Here is a 21,090-nt window from a genome sequence, read left to right as displayed (position 1 = left end):
GGGCTCCCGCCCTCCTGTCCCCCCTTTCATTAATACTATAAGTAGGGGAAAAAGGAAGATCAAAGAAACTCGATTGAAAACTCGGGGTGAAGCACAATTGGCTTCTTGATCGCAAAATAGACAAAGACAAATTTGACATACAAAGACAAAACAGACAAGGACAAATTTTCCGAGAACCCGGAAAATTATATGATCCATTGTACAATCATGGACAAAACTTTGGGGACAAATTTGCACTTGTGAAACTTTTTCACATCTTAAACAGACAGTCGCGCGCGAATGCAATTTCACTTGCCCAGCCCCTCCCCACAGCCAAAACGTTGAACATGTTTGTTGAAGACAATTTCTCTTGAGGTTCAACATTGCATTGGATGGGGAAGGGGGCAACAGCAATGCATTTTCAAAAGGATAGAAGTGCTTTCTCAAACTCAGTTGTAAAACACAGATAATTCATGGCATTACATTGGTGTTCAAAGGACATTTGTCCGCCATTGTACTATGAACCTTTTTGAAAATTACACATTTAGACGGAAGTGTGGCACACATTCCTATAAATATTCAAAATATTGCTTTATTGATAACATTTGCTAAATTGATTATATGTAAGGGTTTTCCTTAGGGTGGGAATGGTAACTTGAGCTCCAGAATTTCTTACTTCCCCTCTTGTTTTCCATTGATAAATTCCAAAGTTCTTCATCTGAGATCCTCTTAATAATAGAGAAATATCAACTGCCTCCCCTAACTTTTAATTATTATCTATTTAGCCGTGTTTGCAGCCTTAAGGATCAATTCAGAAGAGTTTCAAGTCATAGTCATTGTAGGAAACCAATGTTTGCAACTGAACTGCGGTAACAAGGATAATATTTGAGATACGCTGAACTTGACTTTTATTTACACGAACGAGCGATTCGCTGAAATGGAAACACATGAATCCGCTGAATAAGCAAAATAGAAGACCAAAATACCAACGATGAGAAACTTAATTAAAAACCGATGGATACTCAAAAGGTTTTCGTGCCTTGTTCCACAATAAACCAAGAAAAACATCATTGAACAATAAACAAACTAACTTCTTAACGAAAAACCATGTGCTCTTCCTAAACTTGATACCTAGTAGCGACTACGATACATACGATCAGCGGTGACGTCATGAACGACTCACTGAAATGTCCGCAATTGTCTGTACTGGGATTAAATGAATCTTAGTCATTACACGCTCCCCCCCCCCCCCCCAAAGACTTCCCCGGTAGTCTTTAGGCATTCACTTAGAATGACAACAGGAACTATGTGGCAGATCTACATTCACAGTTCTCTAGAGAACGTTACTTTAGTAGTTCAATGACTAATGTCACAAGTTCAGGTTTTGTTCTTCTCCATGGACTCCTCAATAGACTTCAGTAACTCTTCTTCCAGAAGGCAGAGTTTACGAACATCTCTTCTGAAGACACCAGTTGCACTTCTCACCAGAACTTGTCGTACCACACCATCAGAGTCGGGGAAGGTTTCCTGAACTAATGCTTTAGGCCACTGGCCTCGAGGAACATTCGCATCCTTCAAAATGACCAAGTCTCCGGCTCGGAAATTTGGCCTTTGCTTAAGCCACTTCTGGCGTTCCTGCAACATGGGGAGATACTCTTTAACCCAGCGTGCCCAAAACTCGTTGGCCAAAACGTGCACATGTTTCCATCGTGCTCGGAACTTGTCAGCATCTTCTAATTAACTAGGCGCTGAACACGGATTCTGACGTAATAGCAGAATGTGGTTAGGGGTCAAGGCTTCCAAATCGTTGGGGTCACTTGACACTCGGGTGATTGGTCTGCTGTTAAGGATCTTTTCTACTTCTACCAGGAAGGTCGTCAAGGTCTCCTCGTTAACAAGCTGTTCACCTATCATGGCATGGAGGATTCTTCGGGCAGAGCAAATCAGCCGCTCCCAAACACCTCCCAGGTGGCTAGCTAGAGGTGGATTAAAATACCACTGAATATTCTTTCGAAGCAGCTCGCTTCCAACTCTTCCTTGGTCCCAAGTCTTTAATGCTTTCACAACGTCAGTCTCTGCTCCTATAAAGTTGGAGCCATTGTCACTGTAGATCATTCTGGGAGGACCTCGTCTCGCAATAAATCTTGTGACTGCATTAATAAAACTGTCTGTTGACAGGTCACTTGCGATCTCGATGTGGACAGCTCTGTACCTGAGGCAGGTGAAAATACAACCATAGCGCTTGTGGAGCTTAGGATTCTTTCTTGTTGATCTTGTAAGGGGTCCAGTGTGAACGTAGAGCGGTCCAAAATAATCTACACCCACGGCAGCAAATGGGCAGATCAATTGGTGGCTCTCTGACGAAACTCTTACTGCCGGAAGAGGTGCCGTAATCTGTTCTCCAACTCTGGCATTCTGGCGTTTACATTAATGGCATCGCCGTAAGACACCTCTGATGGATGAAATGCCGTTCACTATCCAGAAGCGCTGCCTCGTCTCTGCTAGTAGTTGGTGAGGACCCACATGACCGTTCGCAAGGTGGTAATGGAAGATGATCATTTCTGTAACACGATGTTTCCCAGGCAATATAATCGGGTGCTTAGCATCATAGTCCAGGTCTGCACGATTGAGTCTTCCTCCAACTCGCGAGACGCCATTTGTCGCAAATGGCTTCAACTTGGCAAGAGGGCCTTTACTTCCATCTGGCCTGGACAACTCTGCAGGAAAGGCCTGATTTTGAACATTCTTCACGATTCTTCTCTCTGCTTCTTCTAATTCTGACAATGAAAGGTATGATGTCTTCTCCTCCAGTTTCACCAATGAGGCAGGCGACGCTGGTGGTCGTGTTAGCAGTCGCATCAGCATGTGCGCTGCTCGAATTAGCCAGGCCACTGCTCTTCTTAACTTCTCCCACATGGCGCATCTTTCAAATAAAACATCCCAGAAATCTTCTTTCTCAACGCACGCAGTAACAGTGACCCTTTCCTTCTTGACTCCCTCATCGTAAGCTGAGAGTTCTTCATGGAGGTCAGTGGGTTGCTGTGGCCACTCGTGCGAGCCTTTCCACAGGAAACCTGGGCCATGTTTCCACATCTCCAACTTCTCAGTTTCGAAGGCCTTTATTCCTCTCGATGCATAATCAGCGGGGTTAGACTCTGACCTGACGTGACGCCATTGCGAGGGCCTTGATCCTTCCCTGATCACAGCAACACGATTAGCAACAAAGGAGACAAATCTTCTTGTTTCATTGAATATGTACCTCAAGACGATCATAGAGTCAGTCCAGAAGGTGAAGCTGTGAATCTCAATGCGACCTTCGAGCTCCTTCATGATGAGCTTGTTCATCTTAATCAACAAGGTTGTAGCAGTCAACTCCATCTTTGGAACACTGATGCCACTCCTTAGAGGCCTCACCCGTGATTTGCCCATCACAAAACTATTGTGTATGTTTCCTTCTCTGTTAATGAAGCGCAGGTAAGATACTGTTCCATATCCATGTTCTTCCGAAGCGTCTGCGAAGTGATGGAGCTCCGCTCTCTCTACTTCTCCAAAGCCTCCACGAGTTAGGGACCGGGGGATGCTGTATCCTGTAAGGCTTGCGAGTCCACTCTTCCAATTCCTCCACTTCACCACCAACTCATCTGGGAGCTTGTCATTCCATCCATATTTCATTCTACATAGCTCTTGGTTTATCTCCCTACCAGGCAGAAGTATGGGACCAGCCATACCCAGGGGATCATATATCATGGCAATAGAGGACAGAATGCCTTTCCGGGTCTCTGGCTGAGGTTTGTCGCAAACAACCAAGTTTAAAGTGTCCACCTCCACATCCCAATGAATCCCTAGGGATGCATCCATTGGCAGGCTGTTTAGCTTGAGATCCAAATTCTTGACGGCTGGTGCATGATGCTCGGGTGGGAAAGCGTTTAGGACTTCTCGCTCGTTGGACATCACCTTGGTCAACTGAAATCCTCCTTTTGCAAGTAGCTCTTGAAGCTCCTTTGTAATCTGTACTGCATCACCACTGGTTTTGAAGGACTTGAGCAGATCATCAACATAAAAGTCTCTCAGGATTGCGCCAATGGTCTCCGAGGACAAAGTTTTGCTGTTGTCTAAAGCTGTTCTCCTTAATGTGTAACCGCAAACACGGGGCGACGAAGTGGCTCCAAAGATATGAACCAACATCTGGAAGGTTTTCGGGTCCTTTGTAAAATCTCCACCTGGCCACCAGAGATAGCACAGAGCACCTCTGCCCTCCGGGGACACGAACACCTGATGGAACATGCGTTTGATATCAGCTGCTACGGCCACTCCGTTAACTCTGAATCTGAGAATCACTCCTATCAACGAACTTGTGTTCTCTGGTCCCTGCAGTAGCTGATTGTTCAGGGAGACGCCTTCAGACTTGCAGGCGCAATTAAACACCACCTTTGGCTCATTAGGTTTCCTTGGATGCAAAACAGCATGATGCGGTAAGTACCAAATTGGTTTGAGGGAAGAAACTTCTTCATCTGGAGCTTGTCTTGAGGATCCTTCTTCCTGATATTTATTGTTTAGGAGTTGAGTACCGAGTACCGCCATCAACTTCACTATGGAGGTCGAAAATGATGGAATGCTTCCCTTTCTCGGTACTCAACTCCTAAACAGAGCGCCTCGTATTGAAACTAAAGTGTTTGTGAAGCCAACAAACAGTGGTCTGCTTCTCCATTACCACAGTCATGTCGATAATAGGTACAAGCGCGGACTATTGACAACTATGCTCGATCGCGCACATCGCCTGTCTTCGTCATGGTCCTACTTCACTGAGGAGTGCGAACGACTGAAGTCTGTTTTCTCTAAACTGAAATATCCCAAGCACCTTGTTGACTCCGCTGTCAAAACCTTCCTAAATTTAAAGGTTGCTGACCAGCCCTCATTACGGTCCAGATCTACGACAGAAAACACTACTCGGGTTGTCATACCCTTTAAAGACCAGGAGTCTGCTAATATCGTGAAGACACAGTTGAAAGATCTCAGTGTGAAGCTGCAGACCAGTGTTCAACCGGTGTTTACGAGCCGCAAGATTGCCCAGGAGTTCCCGACAAGCGAACCTAAGCCTCAGCTCATTGATCAACAATGCGTTGTGTATAACTTCAAGTGTGACCAGTGCGATGCTGGTTATGTCGGTTACACCCGTGGCCATCTGTTCGTACGCGTTGATGGACATAGAAGCAAGACCTCGTCAGTACGCAATCACTATGATAATAGACACGCAGGCAGGATTCCGGATGACCTTCGCAATTGTTTTAGCGTGTTGAAAAAAATGCCACAACAAGTTTGATTGTCTGATTAATGAGATGTTACTCATTAAACAATTACGACCGTGTTTAAATGTACAATCAGACTCAGTTCGCGCTAAAGTCTTTGTCTAACTTATGCAAATTAGAAACTCTGAACTCTTAGTTACTCTTGAAATCGCATATTTAATTAGTTTCCCTTGACAATGGCGCCAAGATGTCGCCGAAACGTCGGATTTATCTATCGTTAGTTTTTGCCTGTATACACTTGCATATTGCCGGTGAAATTCAGGATCCCTTTCCATCTTCTTTCTCAACCAGTGCAGTCTCTTCTTCGCTACTGGGAGACTGTCGGGAAGACAGGGGGGATTGTGTCGAAATGGCAGCTTGAGTTGATAGTGGCCATTGACGAGGACCACTGATTCATCTATAATCTGCTTCGCTCTTCGGTCCTCAAGTGACAAACTCTCTTCAACATCCATGACGGTATCCTTGAACTCGGTATTGTACAAATGCTCCAGCTGCATACTTAGTGTCTCTTCATGATCACTTCTAATGAGATTGATGTGGACACCATCACCGTTAGGTTCACCCATTGGGCCATACACTGTCCATCCTAAGGGAGTTTTCACAGCATAGGGCTGGCCTCTATCTCCTCTCCTGATCTCTGAATTGTCATCGATAATATCTGGTCGGTCACTGCCAATAAGAATCGAAACACTATGCTTCTCTATTTCAGGAAGACTGACGCCATCAAGATGTGGCCATTTTCTCAGTTCTCTATTGCTGGCAAAGTGCCTCTCGCCAATGGGTAGGCTCTCCGTCGTCAGAACCTGATCAAGAGTAAACTTTGTTTGTCCGTCAAGTGCTCCTATATCTAGGCGGGTTCGATGGTAATGTTCCTTTCCTTCATAATTGACCGTTGAAAGGGTGAAATCAGTGGGTTTGCTTTCAAGGCTCAATTCTTCTAGCAGACTTCTTAAGCAGAGTGTAGTGTCCGACCCACTGTCACTGGCGTACGTGGCAAGCTGTTTATTGCTACCTGGCCCACTGACTCTTACTGGCACGACCTTGAAGCAGACCCTTAGTCTATTACTCGCTGTGGGTTCCACTGGAATGGAATCTCTGGATACTGCAAATGTGCTTGATTCAGTAACTGGGGAGGGGTTGGACTCAGTGACGGTTGAGGCTGTTCCACCAACCGAATTCTGGTCTTGAATAATGGGTTGCTGATTGGCGCTGTCTTGTTTTACTTCAGGTCCAATGGTCCCTCCGCTCTCACGAGGGTGAAGAAGTGAATGATGCTTCCTTCCACATCCTGGCTTCCGACAAGAATATCCCTTTGGGCAAGATTGCGAGAAGTGACCATGTCCAAGGCAACTACCACAGAGTTTCTTCTGTTGTACCGTTCGCAATCGATCTTCATGAGATGAATTTCTAAAAACCTCGCAATGCCAAATCGCATGAGGTCCAGAGCATTGATAGCACTTTAAGGTGGCTGATCCAGTATCGGTGGGTTTTCTGCTTCCCTTGCCCTGAGTAGTTAGGGTCGTGGCATTAATTGGAGGATCTTGTTTCCCTCTGTTTCCATATCTTTTTTCTTTCTCTTTTTGAAGCGGCGGTGACTTCAATTCCTGTCCAAAACGGTTGTTTAAGCGATCAGCTCGTTTCTGAATGAAGTTCAGAAAATCATAAAAGTCAAGATGTCCTTTAGAACAAATCATGTCCCCTGCGACGCCTGTCCATTCTAGCTTCAAGTCTTCATCAGGCAGCTTCTTCATAAGCATAAGAATTGTATCCTCATTGTTGAGGCGGCTTACATAAAGTGGTCCCATACTTGTTAAAACCCGCTTCGTATCTTGAAGTCTTCTCGCAAAGTCCATGAGGTTGGTGGCATCGACTCTTCTCAGGTTGTACTCCCTCAACTTTCTCATATGAGCATCAGCCACCATGTGAGGCTGTCCAAAGTTCTTCAACAGGGTTTTCCAGGCTGCATTGTATCTCTGACCAACAGGAAGGTTAACACAACTTTTAATAGCATCTCTCGCCTTTCCAACACACTGAGCAAGTAAGCGAGTAAGTCTTTGTGAGTCATCAGACACCTGGCTTTCAATATTGTCACGGAAATTGGCAACAGACTCACCATGCTCAGACGGATCTCCTCCAAACTTTATCAACTCTATTTTCGGAAGAGTGGGACCTTGTTTAAGTCCATCTGCGATGGCTTGCCAGGGAGCCTCGTCTGGTTGTGATTCGGCCAACTGAAGTTGCGGCACTTGGCGAACTGACTGCTGGGTGAGATACTGAAGTGTTTCCAACAATACCTGCTCAAGCTGGGTATGACTTGGTTTAGGGGGTGACTGAGGTGTTGACGATACATCTTGCTGGGGAGTACGCTGTTCACTTTGGCACCTTTCTGTAGGAAATGTCTGCTCTTTGGTGGCGGTTGGGGAACTTGTTGCCCTTGGCATATTTACACTCGGTGTGATATCATTTGCATCTGCCTTTGAAGAAATCCCTTGCTTTGTGTCTTTCCGCTGAGAAGCAGGAGTAGGTAGTGGTATGTACTGAGGCGATATACCATCTTTAGAGATAACCGATGCTGACGACACCTCATGATCAACTTTCAAAGCCTCGGACTTAACATTCTGAGCATCAAATAGAGGATCCACAGGCAAGAATACGTTTGATGGTAAGCTAACAGGAGCGGGTGATGTATGAGAGCCCAACTCTAAGGGTAATGCTGGAATTATATCACTTGCCAAAGTTTCATTGTCGGAGTGGTCGTTTTGCAATTCTTCTTGCTCAATCTCAAGATCAACAGCAGCCTTCTTGAATTCCATTTCTGCCTGCATCCTTTCGATCTTCCTTGCCAACTCAGTCTTGCTTCGTTCTCTGTCTTCAGCAATTTCAAGTTCTCTCCTCTTAAAGTCAACTTCTTCTTCTTCTAAACGACCCTCAAGGCTCTGTTTTCGCTCTAGCGCGTCCACTTTTAGTCGTGCTTCTTCAAGTATTCTCCGCTTGCCTCTCACACTACTCCTACTGGAATTTAAACTTCTCCCAGTCTTACTTGATTGACGTGATTTGTGAACTGATCTTAACATTCCCTTCGTATTGTGTTTCATCTTTAATTTCCACGTGTTGAGCTCAACGTCGAAGAGAAATTTGTTCTCCTTTTCCTTCTCGTAACTTTCGTTGGGCGTATTTACCATTTCTTCGTTGTCTTCAAACTTCAAGTAAGTCTCGTGAGCATCGACAAATCTGCGTAAAGCACGCTCGTAATCGTCTACACCTTGAATCACTTCTCCTTCGCTCGCATGTTCGGAGATAAGCCTTTGAAGAAATCTCAACCTCTTTCTTAGGTCTCCTAAGTGTTCTGCCGTTTTCGCCTGTAGATCGATCGCCCTTTCACTTCGAACATCTTCTGAATCCATAAAATTCGACGGCACTTTCTGTCTCGTAGTGCGAACAAATTCCAGGGGACCCGCAGTTTCGGATCGCGCAACATGATGCAAGCTTGTAGTTTCGATGCGAAGATCTTCGCTCGACGATAATTACTGTTGAAGCGACGTACGTCTCGCCTCATCTGACATCTCATGAACAATCTACGCCAAGAAAAACTTTGAATGATGTAGGAACCCATTGTTCGCTACTGAACTGCGGTAACAAGGATAATATTTGAGATACGCTGAACTTGACTTTTATTTACACGAACGAGCGATTCACTGAAATGGAAACACATGAATCCGCTGAATAAGCAAAATAGAAGACCAAAATACCACCGATGAGAAACTTAAGTAAAAACCGATCGATACTTACAAGGTTTTCGTGCCTTGTTCCGCAATAAACCAAGAAAAACATCATTGAACAATAAACAAACTTCTTAACGAAAAACCATGTGCTCTTCCTAAACTTGATACCTAGTAGCGACTACGATACATATGATCGGCTTGAATTAAATGAATCTTAGTCATTCCAGCCACAATGGTAAAAAATCCCACAACTTCTATCCTTTTGAAAATGCGTTGCTGTTGCCCCCTTCCCCATCCAATGCAATATTGAACCTCAAGAGAAATTGTCTTCAACAAACGTGTTGAACATTTTGGCTCGTGGGGAGAGGCTGAACAAGTGAAATTGCATTCGCGCGCGACTGGTAGTTTAAGCTGTGAAAAAGATCCACAAGTGCAAATTTGTCCCAAGATTTTTGTCCATGATTGTAGAATGGATCATATAATTTTCCGAGTTCTCGGAAAATTTGCCCTTGTCTGTTTTGTCTTTGTATGTCAAATTTGTCTTTGCCTATTTTGCGATCAAGAAATATCAAGCGGCGGCGTTTAACTACCAATTCTAGTATTCTGGCTAGAGAATTAGAAACAAACAAACAAACAAACGGATGCTTCAACGTAAATAGAAGTAACTGAAGGTGAAACCTGCGTGTGGAGTGAGGTGAATTGAAGAGAAGAAAACAGGAGGAAAAAATATTGCACATTGCAGTGATGGGAGGGAGAAAAATCCTTTCTGTTGTTCCATGCAGTTGATGTTGGTTGTAATTCAATGTCATGAAGTCAAATCTCCTAAATATAGCACCAAAAGAAGTAATTTGTCTCCCCTAACTTAATTATTATCTATTTAGCCATGTTTGCAGCCTTAAGGATCCATTCAGAAGAGTTTCAAGTCATAGCCATAATGGTAAAGAGACTCACATAATTCACAAGCAGCTTAAAGAAATATCAATAATTATATGTTCCAATGCACTATAAAGGGGGACGTGACCAGTGGTCTAGTAAATATTGTTAAACAAGTTGTTTCGAAGGGCGTTTTCTGTATTTAGTTCAATACTCAAGCATGATTTCCTGTTTTATTCTTAAAAGACACAAAAACGCATTTCACTGAAACATATATGGGAATATAGCCCCCATGTGAGAATTTAATAAAAGTACCATGATAATTATTATCAAATGAGTTGTATGATCTGGTATGTGTGTTTAACCTGTTTCAAACAATTCATTGCATGTCTTATGATACTTAACTTTAACATTAAGGTATAATTGATACGATGAGTTGTTTAGTATGTGCTCGTCGACGTCCATCTCCTTGTACAACAACCGTGAAGTTTCCTCACGCTATTCACCAACGTGCCCTTAGAGGAAGCAATACAGATACTCGCCGATATAGCGTTTGTCAATAACTGGCTCAGTGAAACACACCACTTGAACCTCAGCAGAATGGACCTTGCAGATCTTCTCAAAGCATCCACCAAAGACCAACTGTTCAGTTTAATGGACAACTTTATGAACAGACCAATGGCGTCGCCATGGGCTCTCCACTCGGGCCACTGCTCGTTAATGTCCTCATGGGATCCATTGAAGAAACTCTGGTTCATGAAGACAAAATACCTTCATTTTACAAGAGATACGTTGACGACACTTTAACTATAATGCCTGACACAGCATCAGCAGCTACCTTTCTTTCGGTCCAGGCTGAATATTCTTATTTTTCTACCTATTTTAGACTGAAAATTTTCTTGTGAATGTTCTTAGATTATAGCGTATAATCTCTTGCAGAAATGAATTTAGCATCGAACATACGGCTAGCGCTGTTTTTGTTGTCTCTTGGCTAGTTCTGCGCGCTTTTTAGAGAAAGGAAGAATTTTATACGGTTTAGTTGAAAAGATAAAATTTCATTGTACGCAAATTTTCAACATCCATAATTGTATTCTTTTCAAAATCTCAGCCTCGGGTTGATTCTTAAAATCTTCTTAAAATTTCGCAAACTTCAGCCTCGATATTCCTACAAAAAATAAAGAGAGTATGGAAGATTGCTGTCAGCTGTTCAAACGAATAGTTCATCTCCAGCTCTTTCGACATATATGTTTTTCAAAATTTAAATGCATGGAGATCAACGGCTTTATATTGCTGGCGGAAGACGCTGAAAACGTTCTACTCCCGAATAAAAACGAAAAGAACATACAAATATAAAACCACTCTTAAAATCAAGTCCACCAACTGTAAATATTTGGAACTAGGTATTTTTATTTTCAACCAAAAACTCACAAATGCTCATAACTACTCAAAACAAACATAGCTTTCGCGCTCAAATTATTGACTACAGGTAAATGTCGGAACCGCTTTGAAAACAACGCCTTTCAAAACAATTGTAAGAGAATGTGATTATAATTCAACACCTGTTATGAGCACCTTTCTTAATTAAATGAAAAGTAATATTAAATGTTTTGTGTACGTCGTCAGGATCGATACAGTTCTTTCACACAAGATAATATATGTTGGCATATAGCTTTTGGTGTTTAAAAGCACAACTTCTTAGTTCGCCGGTAAGGCTGTGTTTTTAAACATAGCCTTAAATAAATCAATTTATTATGAGAACTTTACACATAACACTGACTAAGCAGTCGGTCTCAGTTTTTAACAAAAACGACACTAATCAAAACAAGTACAAGGAGGTATTTTCACCGTGCTTTTCATAGCGGCGCCCGCAATTTTCAAATATTTTGAATAGTCAGAAGGAATTTATCTTTTCGTAAATTGACCGACATTCTCTGACAACATTTGAAGAGTTATAAATGTTGTCAGAGAAGCAAACATGACCAAATGTCATAAACGTGGCAAACTGAATAAGAGTCAGCCATTTTATTTAACAAATAAAGAAGCCTCGACTGTGCTCTGTTCTGTTGTAAAGCACGCAGGAAGCGGTAAAGCACGAAAGAAGTGTAGGGGAAAACACGAGACGTAGTCGAGTGTTTTTCCCTACTTCTTGAGTGCTCTACCGCTTCCTAAGTGCTTTACAACAGAACAGAGCACAGTCGAGGCTTCTTTATTTGTTTTATGATAAAGAATCCGATAATTTCCCCACGCATTTGGCTGAATTTTCAAACCAAACTTTATTTTCCAAACGGGCAAAAGTGGCGTCAGCCGTGAACTGTTCTCTGATAAAGCAGGCTAAAATAAGCCAATCACAATCCTTGTTAGAATTGTTCAAATAATTTGATTGGCTAACGAAGCGACAGCTGTCAATCATAAACTGGACTTCAGCTAAGCTTTCAGTTTCGAGTAATGTTTCGAGTAGTTTGAGCGGCTCTCGAGAGAAGAATGATGCCTTCCAAGTTCGCTTTTAAGTTAAATTTTAAATACGGATCTAAAGGCAGGTGAAGGTTTATAGCCCAGAGGAATCCGGCCGTATTGTGGCCCATGAAAACGTGCACTTTTCCAGTGGAAATTACGAAACGCGGAGCTCAAAGCTTGCGGATGAAAATGGAAAATGCCGGCCGAGTTGAATTTGAAAGGAGCTACAGTTATTTACGGCTTGTAGCCGCATGCAGCAAGACTGCCCGAACTAGCGTAAAAGTTAGAAAGACTAAACGGCTCCCACTGGTTCTACTCCGAGCACAAAAGAGAATATCAGAGCAAGCTTTGCACTGACCACTCGTCGGTTCACTTGAGTTCGCTGAGATGACCGGAGAACGAGCGTTACTACACTACATGTAAGTGTTGTTTGAGCAATTGAGCATTTTTACAAAAATAAAGCTTCTCATCGTAAACAGAGACAGTTCAGTTGTTGTTTTCTGTCGTTGTTTTACTTCTTAAGTATAATTTCTGCCTTCGTAACAAATATAATGTCTTTTATCGAAGCACTGTTTAGGTTGAGAATTTGTTTATTTCGCTACGTGTTTTGTCGGCGGGAATCTAGCAAAACTTGTTATTTTAGTACAGTTTTAACACTAATGTTGCTAACAATGGTCTCTGTGAGCCATATTTCCTACAGACAAATAGCTCGTTTCCATTGCGTTTGTCTGAATCACAGGGGATGTTTAATTTGGGTCAAATTTGTCAAAATTCCCAAGCAAAAATTTGAAAGCCAACTTACCGTGATCAACCCGTGCTCTGTTCGCTGATAAAGCACGCTCTTTCAGCCAATCAGAGCGCGCGTTATATGGAAACTTTATTATAATTGCCCGTAAAGTTCACTAGCGTATTCAATAGAACAGAAAGAGCAATATTTTGAATAATGTAAAGAGGTACGTAGCATAAATTGGACATTAAGCCAAATTCGGCCTCACTCACTGAGCCGGTCTATCTGCGTTTGATAGTATATGTAGTTGCTCTTAATACCAGTGGCTTTTCTAAGTATCTTTTGTTCTGTGACATGAACAAATGGAGTTATATAGCACTGAAGAGATAATACAAAAATTGTTTTCAAGGGCGCCTAACGGTCTACTTAATCGACCCATCATACGTTCGATAGTTTGCACCCGGCAACAGGTGACTGAAATGTGCTTTACATCAAACAAGTCAAACCTCTTGCTCACCTATCTAGGCTTGACCATTTCTGCACTTGTACCGTAATAAAGTGAACAATATCAACTGACTTGGAAATCAGCCTTAACGTATAACAAAGGAATTACCAAGACCTTGGTCCGATAGTGATATCTAGGAACATTGTGCAACCGAGACTCACATCATCTAGAAAAGCTTTTGAGTATCATTAGTTTTGATTTGAGAATTTTTACAACGTCACAGGAAAGCCAAAAACGAAAAAGGGAGTCTCTAGGGGGACCATTGCCTTGTTTGGGGTTCAAAAGGAACGTTCTTTCGGGGAGCTGTTATTTTCAGAGGGACCATTACTTTCGGAATTCTGCGGTATATGTATTTCGAAATTAAAATGGAAGGAGCAGGGATCGGAACGGCTATCTATTGCTTTGGAAAGACACTGAAAACGTTCTACTCCTGAACAAAAAAGAAAAGAACATACAAATATAAAACCACTGTTAAAATTAAGTCCACCAAGTTTGGCTAAGTTTATCCTGCACGCCAGGGAAACTGTAAATATTTTTATTTTCAATAAAACACTCACATATCCTCATAACTACTCAAAATACACATAGTTTTAACGCTCAAATTATTGACTACAGGTAAATGTCGGAACCGCTTTGAAAACAACGCCTCAGTTTCAAAACAGTTTTTGAGAGAAACCTGTTAAGAGCACAGTCCTTAAATAAATAGAAATATTTATAGTTAATGTTTTGTTTACGTCGTCAGTATCGATACAGTTCTTTCACGCAAGGTAACGTAAAGAAACCAGTTTCATTGTTTGGCCCGTCTCACTTTTCCCCCAAATATTTATTCAACTTACCTTAAACCATGGACATATTGCGCGCTTTCAGTAAAACGCTAATAACAAAAATGTACCGACAAAAAAACTAAAAAGGCCTGCCGCATACTAGCAACATCGAGAGGTTCTTTTCAAACTACAAAACCGCTCAAAACTAATAAGATAAAAATACTCTCCACCCAAAAATTATTACAAAATTAGAATGTCGGAAACCTTTCAACGAGTTTTGAAAGAATTATTAAGAAGGTTGTTAACAAAACAATTATTGGCAGCTGTTTCATAATCAGTACGAATAAAAATATTGTCAATAAGTTTATAGCCGCGGAAACCTTCTAGAGCAAAGATAGAACTATCAAAACAAAACCAAAAAGGTATTATTTATCATTTGTTACTTCCCTAATGCTCTTAAACATTTTCACATGATCCAAAGGCGACAGCTTACTCTAGGAATTCGGCCTTTAACAACAGTTCTCGTGATTTTCAGTTGCTCCGAATCATTTTTCCTTACATTTATATTCGTCCCCGGAGAAAGAATCCATGGCCGCACCCAAGACTTTAAAGCAGATTGATTAAAAAGACTTTTCTCGGGTTTGCAAGGAAGTTTATCCCAATGGGTATTACAGCTTACTTCACCTGTATCATTAAGAATATATTTATACCGAGAACCCATCGGATATCCTTGCGAGAAAGAGGGCCGGCGACTTGTATTTTTGAATAAAAAGTAAAATTATTGTCCTTTACCAATAAGTCTTAGGTAACGTAACGGGAATTCCACCACTAACAACTGGGGAATCCAAATGGATGGGTTTTACGTCTAGCTCTTGTGCAATCTATTTATCCAGTGTGAAATCTTTGTTACATTTGGGTTTACAGAACTAAGTCTTTTTTTGTCAAGCAAAAATATATAAGAAGAGAACTGAAATAAGGACGCAGGAATTTAAAAATGTTTAAACTGTTTAGAGATGAAACTTAAAATATTCATTTGGCCTTGGGGGAGATTCGAAATTAAAAGCATCCCCTACAGAGGAAGATTGCAAAATAAACAGCTATAAACGCACACCGCCAGACAGTTAATAATTTTGTAGTCAATGTAGCCAGATCAACATGTAGCAATGTTTTTTCACGTGTATGTTGTTCATATTCTAAAAGGCAACCGCCTCTCAAAAACGCATAAATTATGCGGCCTATGGGGAATAAATAAGAGTGTGTCTTGCAGTCTTCATCAGTACTTGAAGAGAGTATTTGATATTGCGTATTCATCCACCGTCTCAAGTTCCAATTTTCAAGCTAAGGTAGGACATCAAACTATGCTTCAGTATTTTGAGTTAAACAGAGGCCTTTGAAAGTAGCCTGACTTGCTGAATAAGCTTTGGGTTAGGTCGTTGAGGGTTAAGAGAGCTACGTCACGGTTGCGCACCTTGAAAATGTTAGCTTAAATTTTTTCAATTTTGTCGTTTGTAATCCATGTTAATCTGCTCCATCCTTAAAGTGCCACTAACCCCCCAATTTTTTTTTCCTTTAATAAAATCTACTAGTTTCTCTGATTACTTCAGCGAAAAAATTATCTCGATTGATAAAATCCCTGCGTTTCTACAGGCGTTTAAACTTGTAATTTCTACGTTCACAACTGCGCAAAGTGGGATCTGGGCCGGGCTACTAGAGACGTCACTTCGGGAACCGGGCTAAAACACTCAACAGACTTTTGACTGAGCTTCGAGGGCAGTTAAAACATTTTGGGGTTATTTGTGATTCATATTTTATCAAAACTGGACAAGAACTTTAAGTGAAAGAACTGTATCATCTAGCATTACAATTCGGAGTCTAGCTACGATTTGCACGGCTGCGAAGTACCTATTTTTTCCATTTCGAAGTGCGGGTCGCCAGTCGAGATCGCCGCGTTGTATAATTATATTTAGGCCGGGATCGACAATTTGCCGGTCCATTTGAGTTATAAAGGTACAAACAATGACTGAATAGTTAGCTCACAGCTCTTAAAGAGTTATAAAGATGTCAATGAACACGAAGAGTTGGTAATTTGACTTTACAGAACGTGCAAATTTCGGAGTGTCAAAACACCTTTAGATTCAAGTATTAATTTCCCCCGAAATACAAGTTAAAATGCGATGCAGTCGTACTCCACTTCTGCCTACTTCTCCAGGTCAATGATTGAAATTAGATTTAACGTAAGAGATAAGCAGAGATGTCGGCAAACAATATTCGAAGGTGAAGTAACTTTTCGCTTCGTTATTGTCGACCGATCGTAGTATATGCATATTCAATTACTGTGTACGAACACAAGTTACGCAAATTTGCATATTCCGCACTAGTGAAATCATGGAAAATCCTTCGACAAGATCTTGAAAAGAGGTTCAGTGTACTTTCAGTTAAATAAATACATTTCTACTTCACTGTTATTTTGAATCAAATGTCCATTTTACGCACGCTAATAACCTCGGAGTCCTCGACTTATTAGTTTGCGTTTCGGTTGACTGACAAGCGCATTCTTCTTTCAGCATAACAATGTCCGTCGGTAGCTATAGGGTCAAATCTTAAGAGTGGATGCCTATAAAAATCGACCTAAATCGCCTATCAATGGCACAAGTCGAAAAATTGATTTCGCTTGTATTTTGCCCATAGATGGGTCCTAGTAAGAAAAGAAACGGACCATAGTTAGTTTCTGCTAACACAACTTTCTTTGGTAGAAAGACTCCTTTTACTCTTGGCTTCTCTGTTAATTCCGGCAGTTTTTCTGTCTCGCAAACCCTTTCTTAGAGGGACAGTTTCGTGACAAAGAAGGGGGTAGAATTTACCTCTATTTACATTATATTTGCAACTTTCAGATCTGTGTGAACCAGAAAACCAAAACTATATAGTTTACCAGTAGAATATTGCAGCTTTTTCAAGTGCTCTTTGTTTTCACGTGATCAAGCTACACTTGATCCTTAACAGAGCTCAGTGACGTTTTGATTTTCTAAGCTCACCGACTCTCTTTTTGTTTTTGTCGCAGAAACGTTATGGAAGCTAAGTTTCGTTTGAGCCTATTGCTTATCATTTTGGGGGCTCTTGCCGTGCATGGAGCACGCCTTGAAAACAAACTGGAGAATCCCTTGCCTGTTGGCGCTAAACGTTCAGGTGAGTGTTCCTTTGTATTGATAACAACAGCGTTTGTTGTTTGTATTCTGTTTAACTGACTTGTACAATACGTCTGAAGTTGAGTTTGGGAACTGAAGAGTTTTTCTTGTAAAGACCTAAACGATCCGTTCCTTTTTTTTTTAGTGAACTGTCAGAGTATGAACGGTATCTGTATGTATGGTAATTGCCCCGCTGGAACTACATTCTGTGGTTATGATCCATACACGTGTGGATCTCCTCCAGGGATGTGCTGTTGCTATGATTAAGTACGTATGAATTTGATTGTAACCCTGACCCTTAAGTAAACTGTTCCTAGTATCATTAAAAGTATTCTTTTCATTTTGACCATAAGGGAATGGTTATCGTAGATATGACTGCAGATACGTACAGAGCTATACCAATTAGCTAAATATTCCTGGTGTATTTTGTCACTTTCTGGCATTGAAATATAATAGATAATATGTCCTTCTCGCACCTGTAGTTTTACCACTGTTGCTGAAAGTAGATAAAGATGTATTTGACTATATGGACGTAAAACATGGAAGATATCTTTTAAGAAATAAAAATTATTAACGTGCAATCATAGAGCCGCTACTGACATAACCTCACTTCTCTTTGACAAACGGAAGCAAAATTTACAACTGATTGAAAAATCACAAGTTTTTCTTTTCTTTTCTATTTCAGTACACGCAACAGCTGGGCCCTGCTGATGGTGCTAATGATGACAGCCTTAGATTAGTAGTTAAATGTTTACATGGAAAAGTAAACGCTTAAGTAACTATGTAAATGCGAAATTCTGAAGTCAGGAATTGCTAGCAACGTTTAAAAATAACTAAAATACATACATAAACATAAACTTTATTTGAGTGTCGGAGTATTTAGCTAAAGATAACTAATTGGGGACAAAATTAACGAGACTGTAATTTAAGCATAAGAACAAATAAAGGCTGAATCATCCGAAATTGTTCGTCTTTGCTCTTTTATTATACCAAAGGAAAGACACGTAGTTAATACTGGTACCCCTCGATACAAAGAAAAACGGGAAACAGAAGTATCTCTGCTTGCTCAGTTTTTAGAGCTTTACAATTTACGCTTACAAACCGAAGACAGGAGTTAGTGGGGTTTGCTCAAGTAGCGTGGTGTGCTGAGAACACCATTATATCACACCGTATTAGTATATACAATCATACCAAATTATGTCCCTCAATAAGGTATTCGTAAATTGTTGTATGCATCTACAAGGGCACACAACGAGGCAATTTACCAGAATTCATCTCAAGGGACCATCAGTGATAACTTTTATTACTTTCATCTACTTTTTTTTTATTTTTAATGCTACTTTTTATATTTTGAATTTTTATAAATATGTATATTTTATATTTTTATATTTTAAAATGTAAAGCGCTTATGAATATTTTATATAATTAGCGCTATATAAATTTTATTATTATTATTATTATTATTATTATTATATATCATGGTCCAAACTAATTAACAAATAAGCATTGTTAAAAGTGTTTTCTAGTGCAGGTATCATTTATATCTTATCTTTTTCCCGGCAGAAATTTCTGAATTCCTCAGAACGTTCCCTGTAAACATTTTTTCTTCAATACACATAACATAATTTTCAGGACAAGAAAATGCTTGTTAGTCTCCTCAGTCTAATTTCACTCTAAAGGGGAGGAGGTCAATTTCTACCAAAAAATCCTACACTGCAAAAACTGAGGGAAAAAATCGTTCAAGGCGAGCCATGGGGAAAAAAATCAAGGAACTGCTTTCTACTATATAGGTCCTGTCCTTTACTTGAAATAATTCTTGCCCAAGCTCTTGTCCACCAAAACAAATCATGCGCAACCAAGGGGTGAGAAAAAATATTTTGCTTCATCGTTTTCCTAATCAAGGTCAGGATTTTAAAGTTCAGCGACACTCCTTTACGTAAACAAGAGTCTGGTGCCTCGGCCGCCAGGTTGCTGGCTGGCATACATGGCTATAAATTGCTTGTGTGCTTTATGATATTATAGATTCAACGTAAACAAATAATAACTCGATTTTCTTTGTTAAAGCAAGACTCATTGGGTTATTTTGAAAGGTACGCTAAAGTAGCGGGTTAATTCGACGGTGGGGAAGAAACCCGCTCAAAACGGGCTCGTGTGCGTACCAGAAACGATAATAACACAGAAAAAGACAACACATGACAACAGGTGAAATTTTTAACAGTTTCCTTCACTTTACTTGCACTTTACGATCGGATTTAATATCCATGTAGTACGTTAAATTAGGCTAACTGTGGCTCCAGAAACAAGGGCATAACGGTAGTGGGGAAGCCCACGGCATTAGCACGTAGGCAAGCGCAGACTGGGCAAATTGCTTTATTTTCGGTTCTATACCTCCTCGAACAGCACTTGCGGACTTTCGCTTATGTTATGTTTACAGCAGGGCGTTCTCACTTGACATATGCATAAGCACAAGAAAAACAAAAAAGTTTGTTCTGCTTATGCTTGTGCTTTGGGCTTATGCTTTTGTGTTGTGGGCGTCCTCACTACCGTGTGCTTTTACTCATTTGACGGGGAGGAGGATAGTCTTGATGTACCAACTTTTTTTTTCAAAACCAGCATGCATGCATGCATGCATGCATGCCTCAGAGCTAATAAAGGTAGCGCTAACATTATAAAGGACTAATCGTTCTGTCTAACCAAAGCGCCTTTTCTATGCGCAACCCAAGTGCTATTCTCTCACCGCTGTGCCTTGCCTAAACTTTTTGTTAACTCTAGGTAAAACGTCAGTGCCCAAGCGGGCTGCATTCAGCGAGGATTAAACTTTTCCCCAAGAAGAAAAAAAGAAATTAAAAAAATCAGGTACGTACATACACACATACACTTTATTTAGACACGGTAAAAACATCAGTTATAAGATTGAGATTTAAAAAAAATCTGATTTACATGCTTGCCGTGTGGGAGCACGAGGAGGACAATTTGCAATTTATCTCATTTCTAAAGTTAATAAACTTGGCCTAATGGCTCTGACTTCAGATGGAAGGCTATTCCACAAATGCGCCCGCGACTATATCAGAAACTATGTTTCAAAAAATCCGTTCGGGGCTTAGGCAAAGCCAATTTGTTATTTAATATTTCTGAGTCCATAGTCCGTGCTGAAGGGTTTAAATAGGCCTTTCAGGTACTCCAGAGACTGATCATTCAAAGTTTTAAACATTATTTAAAAAAAAAAAAAATTCAAAATCTAGCTGTCGTGGTGGAAACATGTTAATGAGACTGCCAGGGTTATCTTCTCTGGTATAGGTGCACTTAAAAGGTTGAGGCCGTTCATCAGCGAAGATGCAGCTATAGTGCTACATAAAGCTATTATCGAACCATATTTCGATTATTGCTGTCCTGTGTGGGACGATCTCAACAACGAGTTAGCCGACAAATTACAAAAACTACAAAATCGCGCCATTAGGGTTATCACCAAATCTGATTACTATTCTAGCAGTACTGCCCTCGGCGGTAAGCTAGGATGGGATAATCTTTATATTACGTCTCAGGTTTTTTGCGGATAGTTCCACCCCGGTTTGCTTGCA

The 21,090-nt window shown here is 40.8% G+C and overlaps 4 protein-coding genes across 4 annotated transcripts; 1 reads left to right on the top strand and 3 right to left on the bottom strand.

Annotated features, from left to right (window-relative positions):
• Positions 1-1,716: 1,716 nt before the first annotated feature.
• On the bottom strand, positions 1,717-2,393 carry LOC110061474 (uncharacterized). Its single transcript, XM_020768308.1, has 2 exons — positions 2,353-2,393; positions 1,717-2,191 (listed from the first exon to the last, which is right to left on the bottom strand). Exons 1-2 carry the CDS (start codon positions 2,391-2,393, stop codon positions 1,717-1,719), a joined length of 516 nt encoding a protein of 171 aa, XP_020623967.1.
• A 13-nt stretch (positions 2,394-2,406) lies between these two features.
• Positions 2,407-4,263, bottom strand: LOC149106930 (uncharacterized). The gene has a single exon (XM_089297402.1). The coding sequence runs from the start codon at positions 4,261-4,263 to the stop codon at positions 2,407-2,409; it is 1,857 nt and encodes a 618-aa protein (XP_089153528.1).
• Positions 4,264-5,265: 1,002 nt separating this feature from the next.
• Positions 5,266-8,793, bottom strand: LOC149106929 (uncharacterized). Its single transcript, XM_089298016.1, has one exon. It carries the CDS (start codon positions 8,687-8,689, stop codon positions 5,387-5,389), a length of 3,303 nt encoding a protein of 1,100 aa, XP_089154142.1. The 5' UTR covers positions 8,690-8,793; the 3' UTR covers positions 5,266-5,386.
• A 6,750-nt stretch (positions 8,794-15,543) lies between these two features.
• Positions 15,544-18,475, top strand: LOC149106928 (small cysteine-rich protein 1). The gene is made up of 4 exons (XM_089298015.1): positions 15,544-15,673; positions 17,389-17,513; positions 17,658-17,779; positions 18,198-18,475. Exons 2-3 carry the CDS (start codon positions 17,396-17,398, stop codon positions 17,777-17,779), a joined length of 240 nt encoding a protein of 79 aa, XP_089154141.1. The 5' UTR covers positions 15,544-15,673; positions 17,389-17,395; the 3' UTR covers positions 18,198-18,475.
• The last annotated feature ends 2,615 nt before the right edge of the window (positions 18,476-21,090 follow it).

Source organism: Orbicella faveolata, unplaced genomic scaffold, assembly GCF_042242905.1.
Source record: "Orbicella faveolata isolate gen_17 unplaced genomic scaffold, um_ofav_v1 contig_3, whole genome shotgun sequence".
NCBI classification, from domain to species: Eukaryota; Metazoa; Cnidaria; class Anthozoa; order Scleractinia; family Merulinidae; genus Orbicella; species Orbicella faveolata.
Note: the sequence above shows the minus strand (reverse complement) of the source record. Positions and strands in the feature narration are given on the sequence as shown.

Excerpts from the sequence above, each read along its gene's own strand:
- LOC149106929 (XM_089298016.1), bottom strand. The coding sequence starts at position 8,689 with ATGGATTCAGAAGATGTTCGAAGTGAAAGGGCGATCGATCTACAGGCG.
- LOC149106928 (XM_089298015.1), top strand. The coding sequence starts at position 17,396 with ATGGAAGCTAAGTTTCGTTTGAGCCTATTGCTTATCATTTTGGGGGCT. Across the intron at positions 17,514-17,657 it reads TGTTGGCGCTAAACGTTCAG|TGAACTGTCAGAGTATGAAC; the intron begins GTGAGTGTTCCT and ends TTTTTTTTTTAG.
- LOC149106930 (XM_089297402.1), bottom strand. The coding sequence starts at position 4,263 with ATGTTCCATCAGGTGTTCGTGTCCCCGGAGGGCAGAGGTGCTCTGTGC.
- LOC110061474 (XM_020768308.1), bottom strand. The coding sequence starts at position 2,393 with ATGCCAGAGTTGGAGAACAGATTACGGCACCTCTTCCGGCA. Across the intron at positions 2,192-2,352 it reads TTACGGCACCTCTTCCGGCA|GTACAGAGCTGTCCACATCG; the intron begins GTAAGAGTTTCG and ends CACCTGCCTCAG.